The sequence below is a fragment of the Cebus imitator genome, unplaced genomic scaffold, assembly GCF_001604975.1.
Source record: "Cebus imitator isolate Cc_AM_T3 unplaced genomic scaffold, Cebus_imitator-1.0 Scaffold132, whole genome shotgun sequence".
Classification (NCBI taxonomy): Eukaryota; Metazoa; Chordata; class Mammalia; order Primates; family Cebidae; genus Cebus; species Cebus imitator.
The window spans coordinates 826,367-852,107 of record NW_016107447.1 but is presented as its reverse complement, the minus strand read 5'-3'; the positions used below and the strand labels follow the sequence as shown (position 1 = coordinate 852,107).

Sequence of the window (25,741 nt, the reverse complement as noted above, 5' to 3'; positions counted from 1 at the left end):
CCAAACTCATGCCTCGCACGTACCCCTCCACCTCTCATCTCCAAACAGGGTCCCTCCACCTTCAACTCAAGCCCCAGCTCTGCCATTTGGATTTAATCACATTGACTGGGTCCCCACTGTGGGTAAGAACCTGCTAAGGACACTGCATACTTCATTTGTTATCTACGCCATGAGAGTCCTTCCAGGAAATTCGTCACCTCTGAGCCCCAGAGGGAAGATGAGAATAAATGTCTCGTGCAAGGTGAGCCAACAGAAGTAATTATGTGATTGTTACAGTGATCACTTAGAAGCTAAACAGTGCGCCAGGTACCCTTTTAAGGAATATACGTGTATACATTAAACCTAACACAAAGAAAGCCCATGATAAATCTGCCGTTATAATTAAGAACTTAATATACAGTTAAGAGTCTCTTTCTTCCATTGATCCTCAAAGACAGGAAACAACCCCGTCTCTGTCACGGATAACCCTTAGCGGATCACTACATCTCCTCAAGTCTATCTGCTCCTCTGAGCCACAGGGATAGCCTTTTATTGACCAGGAATTTGAGAGCCCTCATTGAGAACTTAAGGATTATACTTGGCACACAGTAGCTTTTGATAAAAGTTCTGACACATAAGCCACCAAAACTGTCCCCATCCTCCCTAGAATAGCAGACACTTCAAAGGCCATAGGGAAACGATCAACCATCCTCATAAAATCTAGAGGCTGAACACCCAGGTTTAAGCCCTCTGTTCAGGACATGCTGTCATATGGCCGCTGATCCTCAACATCCTCATATAGAAGGTCAGAGAAATAATCAGAGTCCTTCTCAAATGATATACATCCATTGGCTCAACAGATATTTATTGAGCACCTAATATGTGTCACATCTTATTCTAAGCATTGGGATGCAATAATGACTAAGAATAAGATCACTCATGGAACTTACATCTAATCTAAGAGAATTAGATAAAAACAAGGTTTTATCCCTTGATTGCCATCATGGCCCCAATTAATGGCCTTCCTGTAGCCACATTCTTCATCCTATCATTTCTCCTGCCCTCTCACTCTGAATGTGGGCTGGTCTTGTGACTTGCTTTGGCCAACAGAATGTAGTGAAAGTGGCCAGTTGTGGTGGCTCATGGCTGTAATCCCAGCTACTCCGGAAGCTAAGGCAGGAGAATTGTTTGAACCCGGGAGGCTTGAACCCAGGAGGTTGCAGTGAGCTGAGATCACACCACTGCACTCCAGCCTGGGCAACAGTCAAACTCCATCTCAATTAAAAAAAAAAAAAAAAAGAATGCAGTGGAAGTGATGGTTCCAGTTCTGCATTTAGGTCTCAAGAGGCCCAGCGTGCTTCCACTCTGTCTTCCGGGCCCTTGCCATTGCCATGAGAATAGCCTGGGCTAGCCTGCTGGAGGACAAAAGAACATAGGAAGAAAGCCGAGACGTTTCAGCCGACAGCCAGCCACTCCCTCATATACCCAGTGAGAACCCAGCCAGGACCAGAAGAATTGCCCAGATGAACTTAGCTCACATTGCCAACTGGGAAATTATGACCTAAATAATGATTGTTACTGATGGCCACTAAATTTGAGGGTAGTTACACAGCAAGAGCTGACTGATACACAGGTAATCTCTGATCATTCATGGAAGATAACACTGAGAGAACAGCTACCATTCAAGTGCTTGCTGTACCTGAAACTTGACTGAAAGGACCCTGTAAACTGTCGAGTGAGGTGTTGCTTGTCATCCCTCTACCAGGCAGGTAGTTGACACCGATCCACCCAAAGAGGTTCACCTACCTTGCAAGAGAGGATGTTCCCAAAGGTGGAGAAGGTATCATACAAGGCCTTGTTGTCAATGGAGTCCTCCAGGTTCTTGATGAAGATGTTGCCCACACCTGACTTGCGAAGTCCTGGGTCTCTTTGGGACCACATGAGGCGAATAGGCTGGCCTTTGAGCATCTCAAAGTTCATTGTGTCCAGTGCCCGCTCCGCTGGACAGAAAGAAGAGGAGCAAGTTAAGGGAATTTTCTTACCTTGACCCCTCACCCCCAAGGTGCTTAATTGGGAGCCAAAAAGAGAAAGTCATTGTCTGGGTCCCACCTGAGACAAAAGCCTGAAGCCTGAGAACTAACATGTATGGTGCGCCCCCCACTTTCCAGTTATGATCTCATTCAACTCCCTGCAGGCACATGAGCATGGATTCCTGCCCCATTTTACAGATGGGAAAACTGAGACTAAGAAACATGAAAGGTCTGAGGCAGTCAGGTCTATTCTGGCTTCTAAAGTACACTGGGTGGATAAGAATGTCCATATGACAAGGGGTGGCAGCACTCTGAGGAAATTAAAACTCAGAGGTGCTGCAGGGCAGAGCTGAGGTTAGATCCCAAGCAGTCGGGCTCTTGGAAAAGTGGACATTACCTCTCTGAGCCTGTTCACCTGTAAAGGGGAATGATGATAATATTACCTACTTTTCCACATCTAACAAAGGGAGATATTACAAACTACCTCCAGGCTGTTGGAGGGATTGAAAAATAGAGAAGGTGTGCAAGATGCCTTGTAACTTTGTGCCTGACACCAAATATGCCTGTCTCAAAACAGCAGCTGATGCCCAGCCTCCAGCCACTGCTTCGGCCTGTGTCCCTCCCAGGTGACACATGTGACTTGTTTCAGGGAGTGTGCTAGCTGCAGAGACATGGCAGGGGGCTGTGGGGAACACAGCGGAGCAAGTTTCAGGAAGCCCGGCTTCTCCACCTAGTCCTGTCATAAACACCAGGGGCAAAACCCTTCTCTCTGCAGTGCAGTTTCTACCTATGAAGTGGGGCAAAAAGGCCAAGTCCCACCCACGTCATTCACAGGGCTTGGAAGACAGGAAGAGGCAGGAGGTGGGCCAAAGCAGAGCAAAAAGAAAGGCACCCCGGAATCCAACTCAGTAAGGGGTGAGGAACAGGTCCCGCGGAACAACCCCTTCCCCAGCAAACCCCCCACTCAGGGAACCAATCAGTCCACCCAGGAGGCCTGGCGCAAGGGATCCCTCTAGTGGACTCGTCTGGGGCAGGCCTTTTTAGGGTGAGTTTCCGGAGTCTTATATCACACTGTTACAGCCACAATTTTTTTTTTTTTTTTTTTTTTTTTGAGACGGGATTTTGCTCTTGTCCCTGACTGGAGGGCAATGGTGCGATCTCGGTTCACCACAACTTTCGCCTCCCAGGTTCAAGTGATTCTCCTGCCTCAGCCTCCTGAGTAGCTGGGATTACAGATGCCCGCCACCACGTATTTTTAGTAGAGATGGGGTTTCTCCATGTTGGTCAGGCTGGTCTTGAACTCCTGACTTCAAGTGATCTGCCTGCCTTGGCATCCCAAAGTGCTGGGATTACAGGCGTGAGCCACTGCGCCTGGCTTTGTTTTTTTTTTTTTTTTTTTTTGAGTTGGAGTCTCACTCTGTTGCTAGGCTTGACTGCAGTGGCAGGATCTCAGCTCACTGCAACCTCCGCCTCCAGGGTTCAAGTGATTTTCCTGCCTCCCGAATAGCACACACCACCACACCCGCTAATTTTTAAAATTTTTTTTATTTTTAGTAGAGACAGGGCTTCACCATGCTGGCCAGGACGGCCTTGATCTCTTGACCTCGTGATCCGCCTGTCTCAGCCTCCCAAAGTGCTGGGATTACAGGCATGAGCCACTGCACCCGGCCTTTTTTGTTTTTTGTTTTTGTTTTTGTTTTGAGATGGAGTCTCGCTCTGTAGCCCGGGCTGGAGTGCAATGGCGTGATCTCGGCTCACTGCAACCTCTGCCCCCGGGGTTCAAGCTACTCTCGTGCCTCAGCCCTCCCCAGTAGTGGGGATTACAGGCGCACGCCATCACATCCAACCATGGTTTTTTTTTTTGAGACGGAGCTTCGCTCTTGTTACCCAGGCTGGAGTGCAATGGCGCGATCTCGGCTCACCGCAACCTCCGCCTCCTGGGTTCAGGCAATTCTCCTGCCTCAGCCTCCTGAGTAGCTGGGATTACAGGCACGCGCCACCATGCCCAGCTGACTTTTTGTAGTTTTAGTAGAGACGGGGTTTCACCATGTTGACGAGGATGGTCTCGATCTCTTGACCTCGTGATCCACCCGCCTCGGCCTCCCAAAGTGCTGGGATTACAGGCGTGAGCCATCGCACCCGGCCTTATTTTTTTATTTTTTGGTTATCACTTAAAGAGCGTATACGAGGTACCAAGTGATACAAGAGATACTTCATATACATACCAGTTCTCCATTCTTTATGCAATTGGGGAATAAGCCTTAGCCCCATTTTGCAGATTAAAAGGTGCAGAGGGTGAAGGCTTCCCCAAGTTTACACTCTAGTGGCAGAACGCGCTTGAAACCCGGTTCTCTGATCTTCATCTTCTCTACTCAACAGAAGTGCAGACAAACTCATCGGACAAGCTCTAATCAATCCTATCAGCTCTGAGAAAGCGGCCTGGAGGCGGCAGTTTTTCAGAGCCCGTGCAGGTGGAAGCACCCAGTGTCGATCTTACGTCTCGCTAGGAAAGGCCTGGGCCCACAGCTGGGATCTCCTTGCCTCCCCGCTCACCAGCTGTGTCGCCTTGGGCATCTTCCTCACCAGGTGGTTTGAATCTCTCATTCTCACAAGCACTCTATAAGGCAGCTAGGACCGCCATTTTCCAGACAGGCATCTGAAGCTCAGAATGGTCGAATAACTTGCCCAGAGTCACACAGCTGCTGGACTTCTATCCCAGGTCCGCCTGACCCCTGAAGCCCGTAGCTGTTTTCACTCGACCCTAATCTCTCTCCTCTGTAGAGGAATAGCAGTAAACCACACGAACTGCCAATTCCCATCTCAAGGACCCGGCCTCTGCCAATGCCCTGTATCTTTGAACCTCAGTTTTCCCAGCTGCAAAGTGTAAAATGAAAACGTGGCGGCCCAGTTCTGGCTTTTGTCTGCCCGCCTGCCTGTCCGTCGGTCCGTCCCCTCCCGCGCCACCCCTGGGGCTCACCGTCGGCGGGCTGCTGGAAGTTGATGTAGGCGTAGCCCAGCGAGCGCCGGGTGGCCACATCGCGACACACGCGGATGGACAGGATGGAGCCGGCGGGAGAGAACTTCTCGTAGAGCATTGCCTCGGTCACGTCGGGGTGCAGATCGCCCACATAGAGCGAGGCAAGCGGGTAGCCCGAGCCGCTGGCGTTCATGGTGGGCAAGAGGCCGGGGCTGCAGAGCAAGCAGGAGCCGGGTCATCCAGCGGCCCCACGCTCACCCGGGCCAGAGCCCTCCCTCTCGGGCGCGGGCCCGCCCCTTCCCTTTACCGCCCCCTGGTCCCCTGCGCACCAATCGTGGGCGCGCTCGGGCGCCCCACCCCAGGATCCCTCCTGGGCCCGCACCCCACCTGCGAGCGCTTGGGGATCTAAAAGCTACAGGTGGGGATACCTCTGACCCCGCCCTGGGAGGCGGGCAAAGCCTTCAACCTGACCTTGAGCAGGGCTACGTGGGCTTGAGTGGAGCTCTCAAAACCCCCGCAGTTTTGAAAGGACCGAGGACTGGGACGGAAAGGACGCAGGGGACTGGGTTCTAACCCTAGGTCATCGTCTTTGTGAGCCCGTTTCTCTTCTCTGTAAAATGGGAACGACTCCCTCCTGACATGGATGAAAGGAGACCCAGACCGTGCTTTTTGCGTTTCACATACAAACGGAATTCGGAACTGTTTGTATGTGAAACGCAAAAAGCACTGTTTCAAAGCTCGTGTAGAGAATTTTATCCTGCTCCACTGAAGATTTCTTGCACCAGAGCCAGATCCAGTCCCACCGGAAATGACTTTCAGACGGACTGGAGGATCCTTAAGACCTTTCTTGGTAATGGCTCATATTACCAAAACCTCTTCCCGAGATATTCTCTGCGCCCCTAAGCCATTAAACATCCATTACACCAGGGAGGTTCACCGAGTTACTTGTGACTCAGCCTCAATGGGTCGACAGTTGGGACCTAATAGCAGAATAAGACCTAAACGGAACACATTGTCGATCTGCGCTTGCAGCCTCAATCTATCTGTGGTATAAGGACGTTAAAAACAACTACTCCATTGTGCACCAATATTTGTTTCCCTCTGATAGAGGACTTTCCTGGTCTCATTGATGCAACAAAGTAGATAGGCCCCCACTGACCTCCGTGTGTGGCTTCAATATGTGGAACAGCACCCAAACTAAGCACAGAAGGAACCCATCTGGCTGCCCAGCCTCAGAGTAGCAAGGAAGCACCAATTCTAATCTCGGGCTAAAAATGACCCCTCTATCCTGATTTTTTTTCTCTCCTTGTGGTAGTATGGATGTTTTCAGAAGGGGCAAATCCCGTGAGGAACCAGCTCTACAGGCCACCATGCAGTGTGAAGACAGGCAAGACAGCAGCTTGCTGATGACCAAGCCTTATGCAACCACAGGTTACATTTCACTGGCTTGGTAATTACACCAGGGTTGAAAAATGGGGAAGGGGTAGGGGATTGAATACAATGCAAAATAACTGCCCATACCAAATCTCAGAAGTCACTAAAGAGGACCTAACACCTGCATGGTTTGTTGCAGAAGGTAGAGAGATATCAAGAAACGAGTGGAAAGAGGCTGTTTAATGAATGGTAGTTTCTTCCCCTTTATAACACCTTGATGTCTGGTTCTAAATAATCAAATAAAACTGTTTACCTATTTTTAAAGAAAAGAGCCAAAAATGAGTGTGATCAGGATAGTTAGCTAGGTCTGGTAGCAACAGAAGTGGTGGTGACACATCAATTCACAGGCAATTAACTGATAAAATTTTTATTTCACTTTTGAATTTTTATACTTTTCCTGATTATTCTGTGTCAGGTGAAACTAGAACTGTTTAAAAGACATACACAAATCTAGTACATCAATAACCGGGGATTTTTCTTTTTTTGCTATACTATTTTCACAACCACGGGTGTGCTTGCTAGGCAATATAACCATCACAGAAGCAAACATTAGGCAGAATACTGGTAAGGAAAAACAAAGCAAGAAAAGAGCTACCAGATATACAGACAGGCTTGGTTCCACATTCACTACTGCATTTTCAAGCGCCAAGTATTAACTGCACATTTTTGTTCAGCTAGGAGGGATTTTTTTTTTTTTTTTTGGTTTGTTTTAAATCAGTGCATGAATGTTTTCTTTTCTCATCTCAGCAGATGGACAAACAGATGGACTCTACAGCTAGGTGGAATATTAAAGGTAGAGGGGTGATACTGTGAGACTGACAGGCCTGACTATTCCCAATTCTCTCCACTGCAGTGTCCACACAACTTCCCTGAATACAGGGTCTCCTTAAAACACATCTGAGAGCTTAGCTGGATGAGTGCACTTGGGAAACCTGGTGACAGGCACTAAAAAGCATGATCCACGCCAGCCTCAATATAGAGAGAAATCATGGATATTTAAAAATACTTTTTTGATTCAGATCCTAGTATGACTGAAGAGCAACACTGTGTGGAGAACTGGAGGAAGACAGCTCTGGTGCCAGAAGCTCTTCTCAATCTTTAAAGCCAGGCTTGCTCAACAAGGTGCTCAGTAATGTCTCTTACCCCTGCCCATATATAGCATTAAAAAGTGAACAAAAGACAGATAAAGATAGAATTCAAAAAGGAAAAAAAAGTAAGGAAGCAGAGGGACAGAAACTTAGGAGAGAAGAGAAAACCAAAGTCAATAGTCAAAAAGGATGGTGGGAAAGAATGTTTAGATTCAAAATTTAAAAGCCCCGAGCTATGAAGAACCTGAAAACTGAGAGTACTCCTCAAGTGAAAGGCAATCTCTACAGAACATCATTCCTTTTTTTTTTTTTTTTTTGAGATGAGGTCTCGCTATGTTGCCCAGGCTGGAGTGCAGTTATTCACAGGTGCAACCATAGGGCACTGCAGCCTTAAACTCCCAGGCTTGGCGATCCTCCTGCCTCAGCCTCCCAAGCAGTTGTGACTACATGCATGCACCACCATGCCTGACTCAGAACATTATTTTTAAACGTATTAACCAGGAAACAGATAAGGTCACTCATAAAACACACGGCTTTTTTCTTGAGCTCAGTGTTAACAATGAAAATAGATCCCACTATTGAAGCACAAGTTGCAAACTGGTAACACGGTGAACATACTGCTGCAGGAAGAGGGGTTTAGTCAGGTGCATTATGTGAGCACTTGAACTTTTCAAGGTGTCATAAGCCAGTTATCTGCCACAAAGAATTTCAATTTCAGGATTCAAGTTTCCTCAGAGGAAGTCACTGTGGATATTTGTGGTCATGAACTTTTGAGTGGCAACAGCCCCAACAGGTCAAGTGTCTTTAAGTTCCAAACAACAGGCAGCATTACTGTGAATTACCATTAAACTCAAATGCCAGGTGATGTGTGTCTCACTCCAAGTTCCAGCATCACAATATAATCTCTATAACTTTCTGTACAACTTTACAACGGAATTGTCTATTTCAATGATTGTTTTGACATCAGATTAAACTTTCCAAAAAGTTACACATAATTCGGGTCTATTTTTTCTACCAGTAAGAGTTCCGCTAAATTACAAAACCCCATAATCACAGTGTTCAGTTTAAAAAAAAAATTAAACACACAGTAATCCTGTCAAATGTTAATCAAAATCAAAACTTCAGAATGCCGTGGCATTTATGTGACCAATCTGAGTTTTAGATACAAATACCAGCTGTTTATCCCATGAACCATTTTTGCTAGGCTGAGGCTGTGAAAAATCGAAAGTCGACGTACAATTTTTTTTTTTTTTTTATCGCACAAGGGATATGTGTGGAGGGTACAGAGTGACACTGAACAAATCACGAAGCATGAGAAACATTAGTTCTCTCCCTCCCCAGCGTCTCCTTCGTCTCCCTGGTTTTCTGATGTCCACAGCTGCAAGAGACAGAAAGCATAATCAAAGCAGGGTTACTAAAAGTTACCTAGGTAGGCAGCCCAGTATGCAATATCTTATCTCACTCAAAGTTTAAAATTATTCCTGTGTCCCTGCAGGGATGGCTGCAAAGGTCAGAACTTCAGCAGTCATTTATAGCCAATTTAACAACTTAAAACTGTAACTATATTTAACAGGGTACAAATCCCCTCTCGAAGATAATAGTGAATTATTAAGTAGGTGAATAGGAAAGAGACTATAAACCCTGTGGAAGTAGTACTTACAGTGAGATTGTCCCTAAGTAACTGCATAATCAGAGTGCTGTCTTTATAAGACTCTTCATTCAGTGTATCCAATTCAGCAATTGCTTCATCAAATGCCTAAAACAAAGAGCCTTTAGCAAAGAATTCACAAGTTCTCTGGAGCTAGTTAGCCCACTTTTTTTTTTTTTTTTTTTTTGCTAAGTGAATTTCTCTTCTTGTACAGTACTTTGGGGGAACCTAGACTATTATTACCCTGTTTGTTAGCTGTTTCCAGCAAAAGTATAACGCATGTTTACAAAGCACCAACCAACGACAGAAATTCCTAGATAAGAACTTTGCTGTACCTAATAAGTAAGCAATATTACTGCTAACCCTAGCACAGTCATTCTGGGCAAACTCAGGTGATTTTTTGATTACCAAAGACATTTCTAGCAATATACTATTTATTTTTTTTAAACTAGAACTCAAAAGGTCGGGATATAAGGGATAAAGTGAACCTCACATCACCAAATCTGATTTGATTAAGTGATGAAACTTTAAGGCACCTTTTCCGAATAAAATTTTTAAAAACTAATTGTGTGCATTTTGAGAGACTACAAAAAATATGTAGAAAAGGCCAAAGGAAGAATATAGGGGGTTATCTAGCACACAACAAGAATGTGACGTGTATTTCTTTTATACAACCATAACGTCAAATCTTGGTACAAGAATGACAATGTATATAACCAAGGCCCAAAGCTTGGTAAGAAACAACAAACTGGCTGGGATCACGCCTATAAATCCGAGCACTTTGGTAGGCTGAGGATCACCTGAGGTCGGAGTTGGAGATCAGCCTGACCAACACAGTGAAACCCCATCTCTACTAAAAATACAAAGGTTAGTCGGGCGTGGTGGCACATGACTGTAATCCCAGCTACTCGGGAGGCGGAGGCAGGAGAATCACCTGAACCCGGGAGGCAGAGGATAGAGTAAGCCAAGACACACCACTGCACTCCAGCCTGGACAAGAGTTTTGTCTCAAAAAAAAAAAAAAAAGAAACAACAAACTACATTCACCTGGAACTTTCTACAACCACCTTCCCCAAAAATAGTAATCAAACAAAAGTCAGCAGAAGGTATTGAGAATGAATTTTAAAAAGTAACACATCTGTATTTACCTCATAAAAGATACACTCCCATCCCCAGAAAAGCTTTCAAAAAAGTCCAAGACAATGAGTATGTTCAGGAAAAAAAAGAAGTTAATAACACAAGCATTGTTTTGCTATGGTCAGAAATCACAAAGGGTCTTTCTCACCGTTTTTGCCAGGCTGCAGGCCTTTTCGGGAGAGTTGAGAATCTCGTAGTAAAAGACTGAGAAATTAAGTGCCAGACCAAGTCGAATTGGATGTGTAGGCTGCATTTCTTTCTTACTAATTTCAAATGCTTCCTGGTAAGCCTGCTGGGAGTTCGACACAGTGGCTGTAAGATAAAGATGAAAATATTTAAGGATTGGCTCTTTCACAGATATCACACATTGGACCAACTATTAAATTATTTTCTTAATCCCAAATTGGGCAAGAGCAATGACCTATCAAATGAGGTATCAGTGTCTCTGTCAATCAATTTTACATTTGTTAGATATTTATTCTAAACCAAGTTGTAGATTAAATGCTTTGGGGAAAAACAATTATGATGAAGTCTACTAAAGCATTTAAGAAATACAGATAGAACCTTTAACAATACAGAATGTGAAAAACAATATGCTCTAGTGCAAAGATCACAGGCTTTAAAGTTAATAGATCCAAACTTTAATTCCCAAGTATTATTCCTTAAGTCTGTGGCTAGGGGCAAGTAAAAACGTCCATAAACCTCAGTTTATCAGAAAAATGGGCAGCCTGACATCTAATTTGTATGGTTGTGCGAAGAATAAGTGAGACTTGAAAGGACTTGGCACACAGGCACTTGATAAATTGTGGTTATGATTATCACCATCATAGTAAAACGTGTGATAAAAGAAATGCATCACTATGGTAGTTTCATACCATCAAGTATTTTAAAGTTTCACCACTAAAAAGAGAGCTAACAAATAATCCTTAAGATAAAAATCTTTTAAAATATACTACACACCAGATTTTTAATGTCCTCCATATTTCCCTATCAGATAAATATTTATTTGCCCATCCATCACCCCCATTCATCACAATGCTGTGGTCTTTTAAATTCTTAGTACTGCAACGTTGGTGTCTATAGCAAACAGACAAAGCAAAAACTGTTAAAAGTCACTGTGAACAAAAACATAAAAACAAACAAACAAACAAACAAACAAAAGTCCCTGTGAAAGCAGACTGGCTCCATTACTAGTCAAATTTCTCTTCAAAGGTATTACTTACTTTGTTTGTTGTCTCCAGATGCCACTTCAGAAAGATACCTAAAATAATCTCCTTTCATTTTCAAGTAGAACACCTTACTTTCAGGTTGTGTAGCATTGGGAATAAGATATTTGTCCAACAGCTCCTAAAAAATGATTCACATTGTTGAGAATTTAGAATTACTCACAGGATGTTAAAAAAAACTATGTTTGAGATTCAAAATACACTACTGCTTCTAAATAATTTTTTAGAAGATTAAAAAAACACCAATTTTTCATCCAAGCTACTAAATGTTGTTTAGCCCAGGTCATAATAGCAGATGCCTGTATTCTTCTGTTAAAAATCACTTTGACCATCCATAGAGGATAATTAAAGTACAGCCATGCAATGAAATGCTTTGTAAGCCTTTAAAATGATGCAGAACTACACAGATAATAGAAAGGCTCTCCAAAGAAATCTGAGTGAAAAAAAGCAGATTATAAATACCACAAGAATCCTATTTTAACAATAAGATACCTATGTGTACATGCTCACAAATACCTAAGGAAAAAGCCTGGAAGGAGGATGTTAATAATCGTTCTCTGGGTGGTAAGATTAGAAGTGATTTTTACTTTCTTATTTATATTCTTCTGATTTGTTCTCCCCACCCTTTTTAAACCCATAAACTTGTATTACTTCTATAATTAGAGGGAGAAAAAGTATTTCCCTGGGAGTAAAAAGGTGATAACAGAGTAAAACTGCTAAGAACTAAGTTTAGAATCAATCTGACCTGGGTAGAAATCCCTCTTCTGTCACTTATCTGTATGACTCTGGACAAATTACCTAATCACCTTGAGCCTCAGTTTCCTAAGCTATATGAGGGATCATCTTCTAGGGTATAGCCATCTTCTAGGGTAGTTATAATGATAAGCTGACATACATAAAGCGCTTAACACGTTGCCTGGCACGCAGTAAGCACTCAAAGAGTAGCTAATACTATTAATAATAAATTCCTTTAAACATGTATGCTTACAACAAAAGTAGTTCTGAAGGAGTCCAAGCTTCGTATACAGAGCAATATTTTCGAAGAGTTGTTTTAGAATGTGGCATCCTGAAAAACTGGTTAAGAGGCAGTAAGTACCAAGCTCTTCTTCACCTTCTTTCAGATGCTCTTAAAAGTTGGTCTATATTTCATGAATTATGGACTTTCTTGCCCTTGGAATGCATGACATACTTCATCTGAATACCAGATGTACCTAACATTCAGGAATTAGTGCACCATTAACAAACCCCCAAATTATCAACAGGCAACAAATTTAGCCATGACACTCTTATGCCATGAGTCTAATAAAAACAGAAGCTCAATGCAAAGCTTACTTATAAAGGGATTTAATCAACCAATGTGAAAAGACGCAAGGGGCGGTAGTCATTTTTTAATATTCTTTGTAGAGAGACAGTGTGTAACACCTAATGGGTTAGGGATGAGGGGTGCTGCCTGATGGCTGACAAGCTTTGTACTGGTTTTCAAAAGAAAGGAGTCATGGGCAGTAATTCGGAAAGGCGGCCAGCAGGGGAGGAGGTAGATCCCCAAGTGTGAATTCTTTTTCCCTTTTCAAAGCAGCCCTCACTCTTCATTTTTACCTGATTTCAACTGGAAGAAAAATGTTCCCAATGGGCTCAGGATGTGGGGGAAAGACAATATGACTGTGATTTGTTTTAGAGTATGTACCTCTCCCATTCAATCTCAAGTGGTGGCCAGAGTGAAGCAATCTTCTGACTAAGGCTTATGTAAAACACAAGAAAGGAGAATCCCCAAACCACTCTGAATTTGGCTCTGGAACACATGCTCAACTTGATGGATGTGCCCAACTTTCAGACCAAAGCAGGACTTACAGCCCGGCCTTTTTATCTCCCTCTGCTACTGGAGATGACATCACTACTCGGACTAATATACATAATAGCCTATCTGTGGCTGTATCTATTAAAATCCTGTCTATCTGGCCTCAATTTTAAAAGATGGAAGGAAGCTGAATAAATGTTACTGTTTTTTCACAGGTCTTTTTGATAGGAGAGGAAAATATCTCAGAAGTGATGTACAACCTCTGATCAGGCAATAGGTGATAAAAATTACATGTGCTTAAAAATTAGTTGTAAATGGCTGGCAGCTTTCCAGTATATTCAGACACCTCTCTCTCATAAGCTGTTTTGAGAATCTGCATTTATACATTAATACTATTTAGAAACCACTGTTCAAAACAGAAGCACTGGCCTCTTACCAGAACATCATTGCAGATGTCCTGCAGTTCTGCCTCTATCTTCTCACGGTACTCTTTGCCCATCTGCTGCTTCTTCTCATTTCTCTCTGTTTTCTGCTCAATGCTGGAGATGACACGCCAGGAAGAGCGGCGAGCACCTACCACATTCTTGTAGGCAACAGAGAGCAGATTTCTCTCTTCATTGGAGAGTTCATGCCCCTGTTCTGTGACTGCCTTCATGGCTGCAGCCATATCATCATAGCGCTCAGCCTGCTCAGCGAGTTTGGCTTTCTGTACCAGCTCACTTTTATCCATTGTCATTCCTTAGAAAAAGAGCAAGACAAAAAGAGAGAGCAAATGTCAGGTTCCGGGGCCCAGGAAACATATGGGTGAATCTTCTTCCAACCCATCTGGAAAGAAGCAAACTAAATGTGAAACATACAGTTCCAAATGCCATCAACAATACTGATCATATATTGAACACCTTTGGGGTTAGGTACTTTGCTAAGGCCTTTTTGTTATTTTAGTCAAGTAGTCTTCCCAACTGTCCCACAGGGTAGGCATGTTCATAACTCCTTTCCCCTTCTTAGGGGTGGAGAAATGGAGGGTCAGAAAAAAGGCAAGTGGTATGTCCAGAGCAACATGCAAACAGATGGAGAGAGCCAGAACTCAAACACATTTTTCTGTCTCTAAAGCTTTTGTTTTCTTCCATTAGCCTAATTCACCTGCTCAGCACATACAGGCTGCTTAATAACTATCTCTTTAGAAGTTTATGCTTACTCACCAAGTGCGGCAGATCACACCTGCAATCCCAGTACTTTGGAAGGCCAAGGCGGGTGGATCATGAGGTCAGGGGTTTGAGACCAGCCTGGCCAACATGGTGAAACCCCATCTCTACCAAAAATATAAAAAATCAGCCAGGTGTGGTGGTGGGTGCCTGTTATCCCAGCTACTTGGGAGGCTGAGGCAGGAGAATCGCTTGAAACCACAAAGTGGCCAGAAAGTGGAGGTTGCAGTGAGCTGCAATCACGCCACTGCATTCCACTCTGGTGACAGAGTGAGACTCCGTTTAAAAAAAAAAAAGTTTATGCTTACTATATGTCCTTGACTCTCAGTAATTGTCTGGTTTGTTTGTCTTAATGACCTGAAGCCAACTATATCCTGTAATACAGGATGTCCTCTCTTCACTGTCCTGTAAGGAACTCTAGTTTCGACTAAACCTGTTGTTTTCCATAGCATAGGAAAAAGTCAGTATGATGATTGTTTCAACCAATCGTGAAGCAAAAGAGGATGATTTTACACAATCTATTTGGCTGCACCCATCAAGCAGCAGACACTGAAAGATGGGAAAGATTATTATCGTATCTTCTGTAATTTGCTTTGTTACCAAGACACACTGTACAGGAAAATAATATAAACTAAGGGCAGTCAGACTTGGGCTCTATCTAGCACTGGCTCTGCTTCTTACAAGTGGTATGACCTTGGTTAAATCACTCAACTTGAGAGCTTCTTTCTTTTTTTTTGAGACAGTCTCACTTTGTTGCCAGGCTGGCATGCCAGTGGCACAATCTTGGCTCACTGCAACCTCTACCTCCTGGGTTCAAGCGATTCTCCTGCCTCAGCCTCCCAAGTAGCTGGGACTACAGATGCGCAACACCATGCCCAGTTAATTTTTTTTTTTTTTTTTTTTTTTAGACAGAGTTTCACTCTTGTTACCCAGGCTGGAGTGCAATGGAGTGATCTTGGCTCGGCTCACCGCAACCTCCGCCTCCTGGCTTCAGGCAATTCTCCTGCCTCAACCTCCTCAGTAGCTGGGATTACAGGCACGCGCCACCATGCCCAGCTAATGTTTTTGTATTTTTAGTAGAGACGGGGTTTCACCATGTTGACCAGGATGGTCTCGATGTCTTGACCTCGTGATCCGCCCGCCTCGGCCTCCCAAAGTGCTGGGATTACAGGCTTGAGCCACCGCACCCAGCCCCAGTTAATTTTTGTATTTTTAGTTACAGATGGGGTTTCACCATGTTGGCCAGGATGGTCTTGATCTCTTGCCCTCATGATCCGCCCGCCTCAGCCTCCCAAAGTGGTGGGATTACAGGCATGCGCCACCACACCCAGCCCAGTTTCTTTACTGGGCAGTAAGAATACTACCTAGGGCTGGATGTGGTGTCTCACACCTGTAATTCCAGGAGTTCAAGAATATCCTGGCAAGACAGTCTTAACACAGCAAGACCTCATCTTTACAAAACAAGAAAAAATTAGCTGGGTGTGGTGGTGTGCACCTGTAGTCCCAGCTACTCAGGAGGCTGAGGTGGGAGGATCACTTGAGCCCAGGAGTTCCAGAATGCAGTGAGTCATGATTGTGCCATTACACTCCAGCCTGGGTAACTGAGTGAAACCCCTGTCTCAAAATACAAATAAACAAAAAACACTACCAACTCTTTTATTAGACCTGTTATGAGGAACAAACAGCCTGATACATGTGAAAGCACCTTGAAAAGTATAAAGCATTATATAAATATATCAGGCACTAATTTTGTATATGGTACAGACTGTAAGAGAAAGTGGTGTATAGTAAGATATACAGCAACAGGATCTCAAACCATAACTGAATTCACCTGAACCATAACTGTGTTATTTCAAAAGTTTTTCTGAAACAGACAAAAATCCTAGTGACTTCAGTTTATCAATTTCAAATCCTCTATATACACCAATCAGTGAATATCTCTTATCAACTCACCACAGTCAATTCCCCACTGCAATAATCGCCATTTACAGTGTGGCAATTTTAATAAGTAATTTTTGGATGAAATAACTTAAAAGTTATTTACTAAACAAGAAAAGTTAATTTTATGTACTGTTGGTTTAAATATCAATGTATCAATCTGTGCCACACAATGTAAAAACAGGTTAATATCTTTAGGTATAAAAACATGAACTACTACTTTAAACAGCAGTAGTAATGTCAGGGTTTTGTTTTGTTGTTTGAGACAGAGTCTTGCTGTCATCCAGGCTTGAGTGTAGTGGCACAATCTCGGTTCACTGCAACCTCCACAGCCCAGGTTCAAGCAATTCTCCTGCCTTAGCCTCCCAGGTAGCTGGGATTACAGACACGCGACACTATGCACAGCTTACTTTTATATTTTTAGTAGAGACGGGGTTTCGCCATGTTGGTCAGGCTGGTCTTCAACTCCTAACTTCAGGTGACTTGCCGGCCTTGGCCTCCCAAAGTGCTGGGATTTACAGACATGACCCACTGCTCCAGCCAATGGTTTTTTTTTTTTTTTTTTTTTTTTTTTTTTTTTTTTTTTTTTAATTTAAGATGGAGTTTCACTCTTGTTGCCCAGGCTGGAGTGCAGCGGTGTGATCTCGGCTCACAGCAACCTCCACCTCCTGGGTTCAAGCGATTCTCCTGCCTAAGTCTCCCTAGTAGCTGGGACTAAATGCATGCACCACCACACTCTGGTAATTTTGTATTTTTAGTAGAGACAGGGTTTCACCATGTTGCTCACCATGAACTCCTGACCTCAGGTGATCCACGCACCTCAGTCTCCCACAGTGCTGGGATTATAGGCATGAGCCACCACTGTACCTGGCCAAAAATGATTAATTTTAAAATAGCAAAGAAAGTATGACCTCCACTTACCTGGCACTTCCTAAAAGTGATTTGATGTCACTGGCATTTCCTAAAAGTGCCAGGTATACGAGAGAGAAGTCAACTTTCAGTGATTCAACAAACTAGAAAATTTCCCGTCTGTAGACTAATTCAAGGTTAGAAGTCACTCTTACAGGCCCACTTCAAAGTTCATAAAACAGTACCTGTGCAACTCTACCTACAAATGACTCCAAATAATAAAGTACTGGCCAAAAGTCAATTCAGAGCTAAGCCATCCCATGCGGCATCATAATGGGGTAATAAAGGATTTCCACTGCTAAATAATGCCATCAACCTCTTCAGCTCTACTAGGCCCCAAAATTAAGTTACCACCCCCACTTACTTCTCTCCTTCTCGAGCTTTAAAAATTAAATCATACTACTCCAAAGAATCTTGACTATTCATCAGTGGGACCTCCCAAATATGCATTCCCTATGCCCAAAATAAAATGTGCCCTTTCTGTTTGGGGCCAACTGTTTTAAGCTTCTTGGAGATTACTGCAAGATTTCGTAAGAGATGCAAAACCATTATGACTGAATGCACACCTTTTTAAAATCTGTATCCATTCAAATTTTTTACATTACACACATATAGAAACAACTTACACCAACCAAAATCCATAGCTAAATATCCTGATGGCTATTGCTTACATAACTTTTGACTTATATAACATGGATTTTGAAGCAGCTAGACCAATTTCAACAGGAAATGGGTTACACAACACCCAGCAGTTTGGAGGAAGGCAGCAAACAAAGGAGAAATGAAATTGCTCCCATTTCTACATCTACAAATCTCCACCCATAATCTTGCCCTAGTGGCACCGCTTTCAGTCATTCATTATCTACAGCCCCCTCCATGCCTTTTGCTGTAAGACCCATTTTCCTATAACTTTGATCAAGTCACTTCCTGCTCAAAATTCTTTAAAGTTCCCTGATGCCAAAAGCAGAGTCAGATTTCCTCCCTGATCAGTGAAAACTTGCCAACCTATCTTCCAGAACCCCACATCATGCCTTCCACATCATATGTGCGTCTGCCAAAATGGTTTTCTTATATATACAAAGACACTTCTCTATCTTTGCTCACCAAGCCACTTCCTCTACCTGGAATGTCTTTTCCCAAATTTACTCTGCATACAAGATTCTTCCCAGTGTGGCTCAGATACCCATCCCTTCCATGAAGCCTTTCTTAAGCTGTTAAAGCCATAGCCACATGTGGCTATTCACTTAAAATGTGCCACATAATGAAATCATAATGCTTTGTTCATAATGGGTTAAGTAAAAATAAACAGAATTTCACTTTGTAAAATTATTTTAATTCAGCTACCAGAAAAATTTAAATTACATGTGGCTATTTCTATTGGACAGCATTGCTCTAAGACGAATATATTCTCACAAAGCATTTCACTGATACCTGTCAATGTCTTACCACGTTTCTTCAGTACTAAAATTACTTGTATACTAAAACTACTTGTAGAGTATCTCCTATTTCCCTTCCTACCCCATAAGCTCCTTTGGGCATATCTCCCACAGCATCCTGTATATAATTGGTGTGAGCAAATAATATCTGCTAAATGAATGAACTGATCCTGAAACGTAAGCATAAAACTGCAGAGCTGGTAGAGTTCTCTCTTTTCTCAAATAATTCAAAGCAGTTATTTGTCACAAGCATATTAAATCTTCATTACATTTGTACCTAGTTCCTTGGATTTCTGCGCCTTCTCAAATTCAAAGAGTAATTTCAAAATTAGTCTTCCAGTTAAGCACAGTGGATCACATCTATAATCCCAGTGCTTTGGGAAGGCAAAGCTGGAGCATCACTTGAGACCAGGAGTTCAAGAACAGCCTGGGCAACATAGTAACACCTTGTCTCTACAAAAAATAAAAAAATTAGCCAGGTGTGGTGGCTCATGTCGGTGGTTCCAGCTACTTGGGAGGCTGAGATTGGAGGATCACTTGAGACTAGGAGGTCGGGGATGCAGTGAGCCATGATTACACCACTGCACTGGAGCCTGGGTGACAGAGACCCTGTCTCAAAACAAACTAAAAATTACGCTTCCCACATTACATCTAGTCTTGCCTTTGTCTTTACTCAGTAACTTTCAGTGACTCCCTTTTGGCTACTCCATCAAATCTAAGCTCTACCTGGCTTTCAAACTTTTGACACATTGTCTCCTCTTGTTTGGCTTTCTCATCCACTATTCTCCAACATGTACCTTTCTCTTAGGCTGGCCGGCACCGCATACGCTATGAACATCATGCTCAAACGTGCCTGAAACTGCTTTTATTAAATAGCAATGGGGGGTAGGGGGAGGAAGCTGCATAATAATATTTCTATAAAATATCCCCTAAAGAACACACAAACATGAACAAAAAGGTTAACACCAAACGGTTAACACTGGTTCTTTCTCCAGGCAATAACATTATTATATCCCCATTTTCTTATCTTTTTGAATTTTCTTCAGGTATGTATTACTTTTAAAAAAACATTTGGGCCGGGCGCGGTGGCTCAAGCCTGTAATCCCAGCACTTTGGGAGGCCGAGATGGGTGGATCACGAGGTCAAGAGATCGAGACCATCCTGGTCAACACGGTGAAACCCCGTCTCTACTAAAACTACAAAAAATTGGCTGGGCATGGTGGTGCGTGCCTGTAATCCCAGCTACTCAGGAGGCTGAGGCAGGAGAATTGCCTGAACCCAGGAGGCGGAGGTTGCGGTGAGCCGAGATCGCGCCATTGCACTCCAGCCTGGGCAACAAGAGCGAAACTCCGTCTCAAAAAAAAAAAAAAAAAAAAAAATTTGATACTTTTTTTTTTTTTAAGAAAAAAAGTTGTTTTTCTTTTTAAAAAGAGACCACTAGTACAGATAAAACAGCTATGAAAAATAATTCTAAAGGTACTCACAAAATAGGATTTTCTTCAAAGAAACAAAATCCTAAATCAGATAATAAATGGTGAAAATAAAGGATCTATGAAACAACCTAGCCCCTCTAACTCAATTCTTTTCTCAAGAGACATCTTTCTAGTCAGGGTCAAAATACTGAGAAGTTATTTCCCAGTGGCTACAGCAGATAACCTAGGATAAGAATCAAAAAAGAAGAGAGGAGAGGAAAGGACGACAGGAAAGAAGGGGAAAGGAGACGAAAGGTGAGGAAAAGAGAGGAGACTACCTATTGTTAATCCGTATTTTTTTAAAAAGGCACTGCAAAGACAGTTAAAAATGACAGCTGTGGCCTTTAGAAGAACTGGCTTTCAGCTATGTTTTGTTTTCAAGGAAAAGAGCATGCTCTATTCTAAAATAATAAGCTTTGAGTTTAATAATTTGTTAGAAATTTCAAATGAGGACTCCATTATTATAAATCAGGAATCACTCAAGCTCTATACATATAAAATATATGGTGGGGTCTGCTTTTAGCAAGCCTTACATACACATCTAAGCTTCTAAAGAGAAAGTAAGTGATTTTTCTACATTTTCACATCATAACTTCTTTGAATCCGTTTTCTCGGTGTTAAAAGCAGGTATTAATAGCTATCAAATAAGATAATGAACATAAAATGGCCATATAATGCTGGTTAAAGGCTCATAAGCTATTCTTATTCTTTATTCTTAAGCTACCTCACAAAAATGTAACACATATAACCCAATGTGTGTTGAAATAACTGCAAAATGAAAAACTACCAATATTTCTAAGAGCTCTTTGGATTGTTCATTGAGACGAATTTAAAAGAAGAAACCAGTGCAGTCCTTCCCTCAGAGAGCTTAAACTCTAGTGGTAGAAACACAAAACAGCACATGCATATCCATTATGCATCAATTAAAAAAAAAAAAAAAAAGACAGCACATGTTTAAGGGTTACAGCGCTTCTCCTTGGAAAACCAGACAGAATTAGAGGAAAGAGGTTTAGTTTAAAGGTAACTAGGTCATGACTTAAAAGACATGTTATTAATAAAGTACATGTATGTTTTTCTAGAGGAAATAAAAATCAAAGGCCAAAGTGGATAAAGAAATCACAACAAGTATCAATCCCAAGGAAAAAAAACTGACAGGAAAATCTGAAAAATCTAGGCTCAAATGTTTCAATGAGGTAAGGAATTGATCACATATTCTAAACAGCATTCATAGATGTACCATTCCAGATAGAGTATCCACAGCACTGTAAAGTAGAAGTTATAGTTCTGGAGTCCCTCAGCTGAAGAAAAATCAGATGCCAAGCTACTGAAGGAGGGACTGAGAAAGTCAGTGGGACCAGGTGGTTAGTGGGTGTTACCCAGAAAAAGTCAAGCACTCCTGGCTCTCAAAGAAAACTACTCACTAAAAAACACCCACTCTAAAAATGTCTGTGTGCCATTCTACACATAAAATTAGAGTCCTGTAATAAATTTAATTCCATTCAAACATTTGCAGGTTCTTTGTTAGAAACAAAACACAGCATATCTGTAATACAAAGTCACTGGCACTATGTCCAGTGAACACTGAATCTGGAGAGAAACTGCACTTCTGTTATTTCAAAATCCTTTCCCTCTTTCATATCAGTTGTGGAGTATCATTGCTAATTATGTCCAATTAGCCATGATTAAACTTGCTGAGGGTGTTAAGTGATAGGCCCAAGGTTACTCATGTGACTTAATGGTAGATATGACAATAAATTGATTTATTGGCCTTAAGTGATCAATCCAAAAGATAACATGTTAATTCTGATCCATAAAGACAGACCAATTGGTTGACCCTATGAATATTCTACGGTCTGGGGCCCACTGACATAATGAAGCCAATCAGTCGGATTTACCAGTACGGCACACCAAGTCCACAGGATATGTGACCTCTGTGAATCTGTTTTCTCATCCATAATACAGGCAAATCTGGGCTGGGCACAGTGGTTCATGCCTGTAATCCCAGCACTTTGGAAGACCAAGGAGGGTGGACCACTTGGGATCAGGAGTTCAAGTCCAGTCTGGTCAACATGGTGAAACCCGGCCTCTACTAAAAATATAAAAAAATTAGCCAGGCATGGTGGCAGGTGCATGTAATTCCAGCTACTTGGGAGACTGAGGCAGCCTGGAGGCGGAGGTTGCAGTGAGCTGAGATCACACCACTGCAACTCCAGCCAAGGCGACAGAGCGAGACTCTCAAAAAGAAAAAAAAAGAAAGATAGGCAAATCGACTTATTAGGGTTCCTGTAAGGAGTAAACTTGTTTATGATGTAAAACATTCAGCAGTCTCTGCACATTGTAAGCACTCAGATAAATGGCAACCACAGTACATTCCACACCTAACTTAAAAAACAAATGGTCAGCCAGTGATGGGAAACTATGTATCTCGTTTCTTTTACACATACTATCCTTTCTTTTAAGACTTTTAAAAGAAAGGCACATAACAACTTCCCTATGCCTACTTCTAAAATGGCCCTCATCACAGTTTACTGCAAGTGTCTTTGCTGGCTTCTGCACTGGATTGTGAGCTTAAGGTAGGAATAGAGTCGTATCTTTGGACACCCAATGTGGAGCACAAGGCCTAGCACACTGAGTGAGTACTTGATCAACTGATACATTCTTAAAAGGTGAAAAAGCAATTATTTCCTATGTGGACAGAGGAAGGTAGCCCCCAACTGACCTATAAAATACAGACTGCATTTACAGTCTTAGACTGCTTTTTGAAAAAAGCCAGCTCAGCTCTAATCAGGAGGCAACATTATACGTTTTGACCAATATTTTTCAGCTACCAATCATTGTATTTATAGATTCAAACTGAGTTTCAACAAGTCTTTGGATTACTTTCTATCCATCTCCTCCATTCAAAAGTCCAATCAGTTAGCTATACAAAAAGGCAAACCAGCTAACTTGTTTAGTAAATAATAAAAATATCCTTCATTTACGGCCTGCAAAGCACTCATGGATTCCTAGAAACTTATTTGACCCTAAGTATCCTATGAGGCAGTTGACATTGTCCCCTTTTATAGATGCAAAAAGTTAACTCATTCAGAGTCACACAGCTATATATGGCAGATCTGGGATCTAAACCGACATTAATTTTAAAATTAACGCTCTTTCCTTTATGCAGCTCTATCTTCTAAAGATCAATTATGATTTCCAATGGTCACTTAAGGAAAAGAGAGAATTGTCAATTTTTAAAAGAATGATACAAGGTTATCAAAGGAAAATTTTTAAACTGGCCTATTAAGCTAATAGATCTAGCTTTAAAAATAAAAACAAAATCAAGGAGTTACAAACAGCATAAAAACATGCCAAAGACTCATCAAACTGTCAAACAAATTTTAAACAAATTTTTAAATTTACAGTAAAGCTCTTATCTGAGGGCAAATAATAATTATAGACAGAACTCATGTCCATTTTACTGTAGCCTTCAATCTTCTTGTCCTGGTCAAGAATACTCAGAAATAACTTCCTGTTGGTTCTCTTAGGGAAAACAATAAAATAAACTAACCAGTATAGGGAAAACTTACATCATAAAGAACTAGCTAGAATTAAAAATAAAATAAAAAGGTCAGCTAACATACTATAATCTACTGGGAATGACTTGAGGCCACTGATCATTTGCATCTCATTACAAGTATTAGATACACATAACCATACCTCTATTAGAAAATATTTTAGTAGAGAAAGCAGTAATATGATTGGCTTTCAGCACACATATCATGAAACAGAAAGCACTTTTAGTCTACGTTTCCTCAAGTATTCCCCTTAGAAAAATTCGCTCAGAATCTAGCTCCAACTGTTAGTTTCTCCATTATGACATACAGGTGACTGCTAAGATCACATTCATATAGAGAGTAAAAGGATTCTAAAGCTTAAAAGTTGTTATTATATAACCATTAATTTCTTGCCCCCTAACCAATGTGAATTGCCATCCTTCCCCAGAAAAATGTAGAAACCAAGGAACTTAAAAGTACCTTTACAAGGAAATTTTAGTTCATTCTCTAAGGTACCAGCATTTAAAGGAAAACTCAGTTTGTTGACACCAAAAGAGCACGTAGCACAACAGGATGTCTGAATTTAGAAGTTTCTCTCTATTTATGTAGATATATTTCCTCATTTCCTCCTTGCCAAAAAAATAAGGAAAATCTGAACATCAATTCATAAAGTAGTATAATGAACAAAAATTAACGGTCATAATCAAATTCTATTAGATAAAGAACCTAAAATTCTATGACAAAGTAACTGATAACTTTCTCCCTAGTATGAAGCAAGTACTAGAAAAAGGGGATTCTTCACAAGCTTGCGTCCTGATGCATGCTAGCAATATCAACCCTAGAGGCCAGAATGGGTATATGCCCCACAAAAAATCGTATTGTATCTATCTTCAAAAATAGCTAATATTCCCATTTAAACATTTACTTTATTAGGATTTGTGTAAAGAAAAATTAAGGACTAAATGGTATTCTCATAAAATGTATACATGTGTTGTTTCTACCACAGGTAGAAATCTATAATATCATTCCTTAGAACCAGATCATCTGGTTTCATTCCTGGTTCTGTCACTTACCTTGTGCTGTGTGTGAAATTTTGGGAAAATTATTCTTCTAAGTGTCTTAGCTTCCTCATCTGTAAAATGAGGCTAACAGTCTTACCCTTCATTGGTTGCTATGAAGACTAAGCTAATATGCTTAAAGTGTTTTTAAAAAAAGGTTAGTACATAGTAAGTACTGTAAGTGGTAACTATTATTATACACTAATTGTCTGATGCCACCGTATCAGTTGGTGAATAAATCACAAATGGATGGATTCTATATAGATGTCCATGAATAGCATACATGCTATGTCTAATCTATACATGTGTATATTCATGCACATGGTCAAATAACATCTACTGAACCTCAACTATATCCCAGATGCTTATTCTCATTATTGAGCTTGCCACAACATAAATATATCAAAGGCTGCATTACCATTTGCGCTATACAGATGAGAAAATGATTCAGAAAGACTGGATTTTTCCTGTGTGCAAAATAAAGTCCTATAATAATATATCAGTTTTTGAAAGCAACATGTGTACAAAGCAGGGTTTAGTCTCATCAGATGTTAACTGGAGAGAAAAAGCCTTTAATACTGAACTCTGGGCCGGGCGTGATGGCTCACGCCTACAATCCCAGTACTTTGGGAGGCCGAGGCGGACGGATCACCTGAAGTCAGGAGTTTGAGACCAGCCTTGCCAATGTGATCAAACCTCGTCCCTACTAAAAATACAAAAATTAGCTGGCTGTGGTGGCATGTACCAGTAATCCCAGGTACTCAGAAGGCTGAGACAGGAGAATCACTTGACCCCAGGAGGCAGAGGTTGCAGTGAGCCAAGATCGTGCCATTGCATTCCAGCCTGGGCAACAAGAGCAAAACTCTGTCTCAAAAAA

The 25,741-nt window shown here is 41.8% G+C and overlaps 2 protein-coding genes across 4 annotated transcripts in view; both read right to left on the bottom strand.

The window, feature by feature from the left end:
• Positions 1–5,251, bottom strand: part of PABPC1L (poly(A) binding protein cytoplasmic 1 like) — a 30,488-nt gene extending 25,237 nt beyond the window's left edge. The window contains exons 1-2 of the mRNA XM_037742993.1: positions 4,987–5,251; positions 1,786–1,979 (exon numbers count right to left, since the gene is read on the bottom strand). Of these exons, the coding sequence (XP_037598921.1) occupies positions 1,786–1,979; positions 4,987–5,179 (387 nt within the window). The 5' untranslated portion in view covers positions 5,180–5,251. The remainder of the gene's footprint in view (positions 1–1,785; positions 1,980–4,986) is intronic.
• Positions 5,252–6,771: 1,520 nt separating this feature from the next.
• Positions 6,772–25,741, bottom strand: part of YWHAB (tyrosine 3-monooxygenase/tryptophan 5-monooxygenase activation protein beta) — a 21,465-nt gene continuing 2,495 nt past the window's right edge. For all 3 annotated transcript variants that reach the window (XM_017541197.2, XM_017541195.2, XM_037742992.1), the window contains 5 exons: positions 13,750–14,051; positions 11,516–11,639; positions 10,441–10,604; positions 9,169–9,264; positions 6,772–8,886 (listed from right to left, as the gene is read on the bottom strand). In XM_017541197.2, coding sequence (XP_017396686.1) covers positions 8,830–8,886; positions 9,169–9,264; positions 10,441–10,604; positions 11,516–11,639; positions 13,750–14,049 — 741 coding nt within the window. In that variant the 5' untranslated portion in view covers positions 14,050–14,051 and the 3' untranslated portion in view covers positions 6,772–8,829. The remainder of the gene's footprint in view (positions 8,887–9,168; positions 9,265–10,440; positions 10,605–11,515; positions 11,640–13,749; positions 14,052–25,741) is intronic.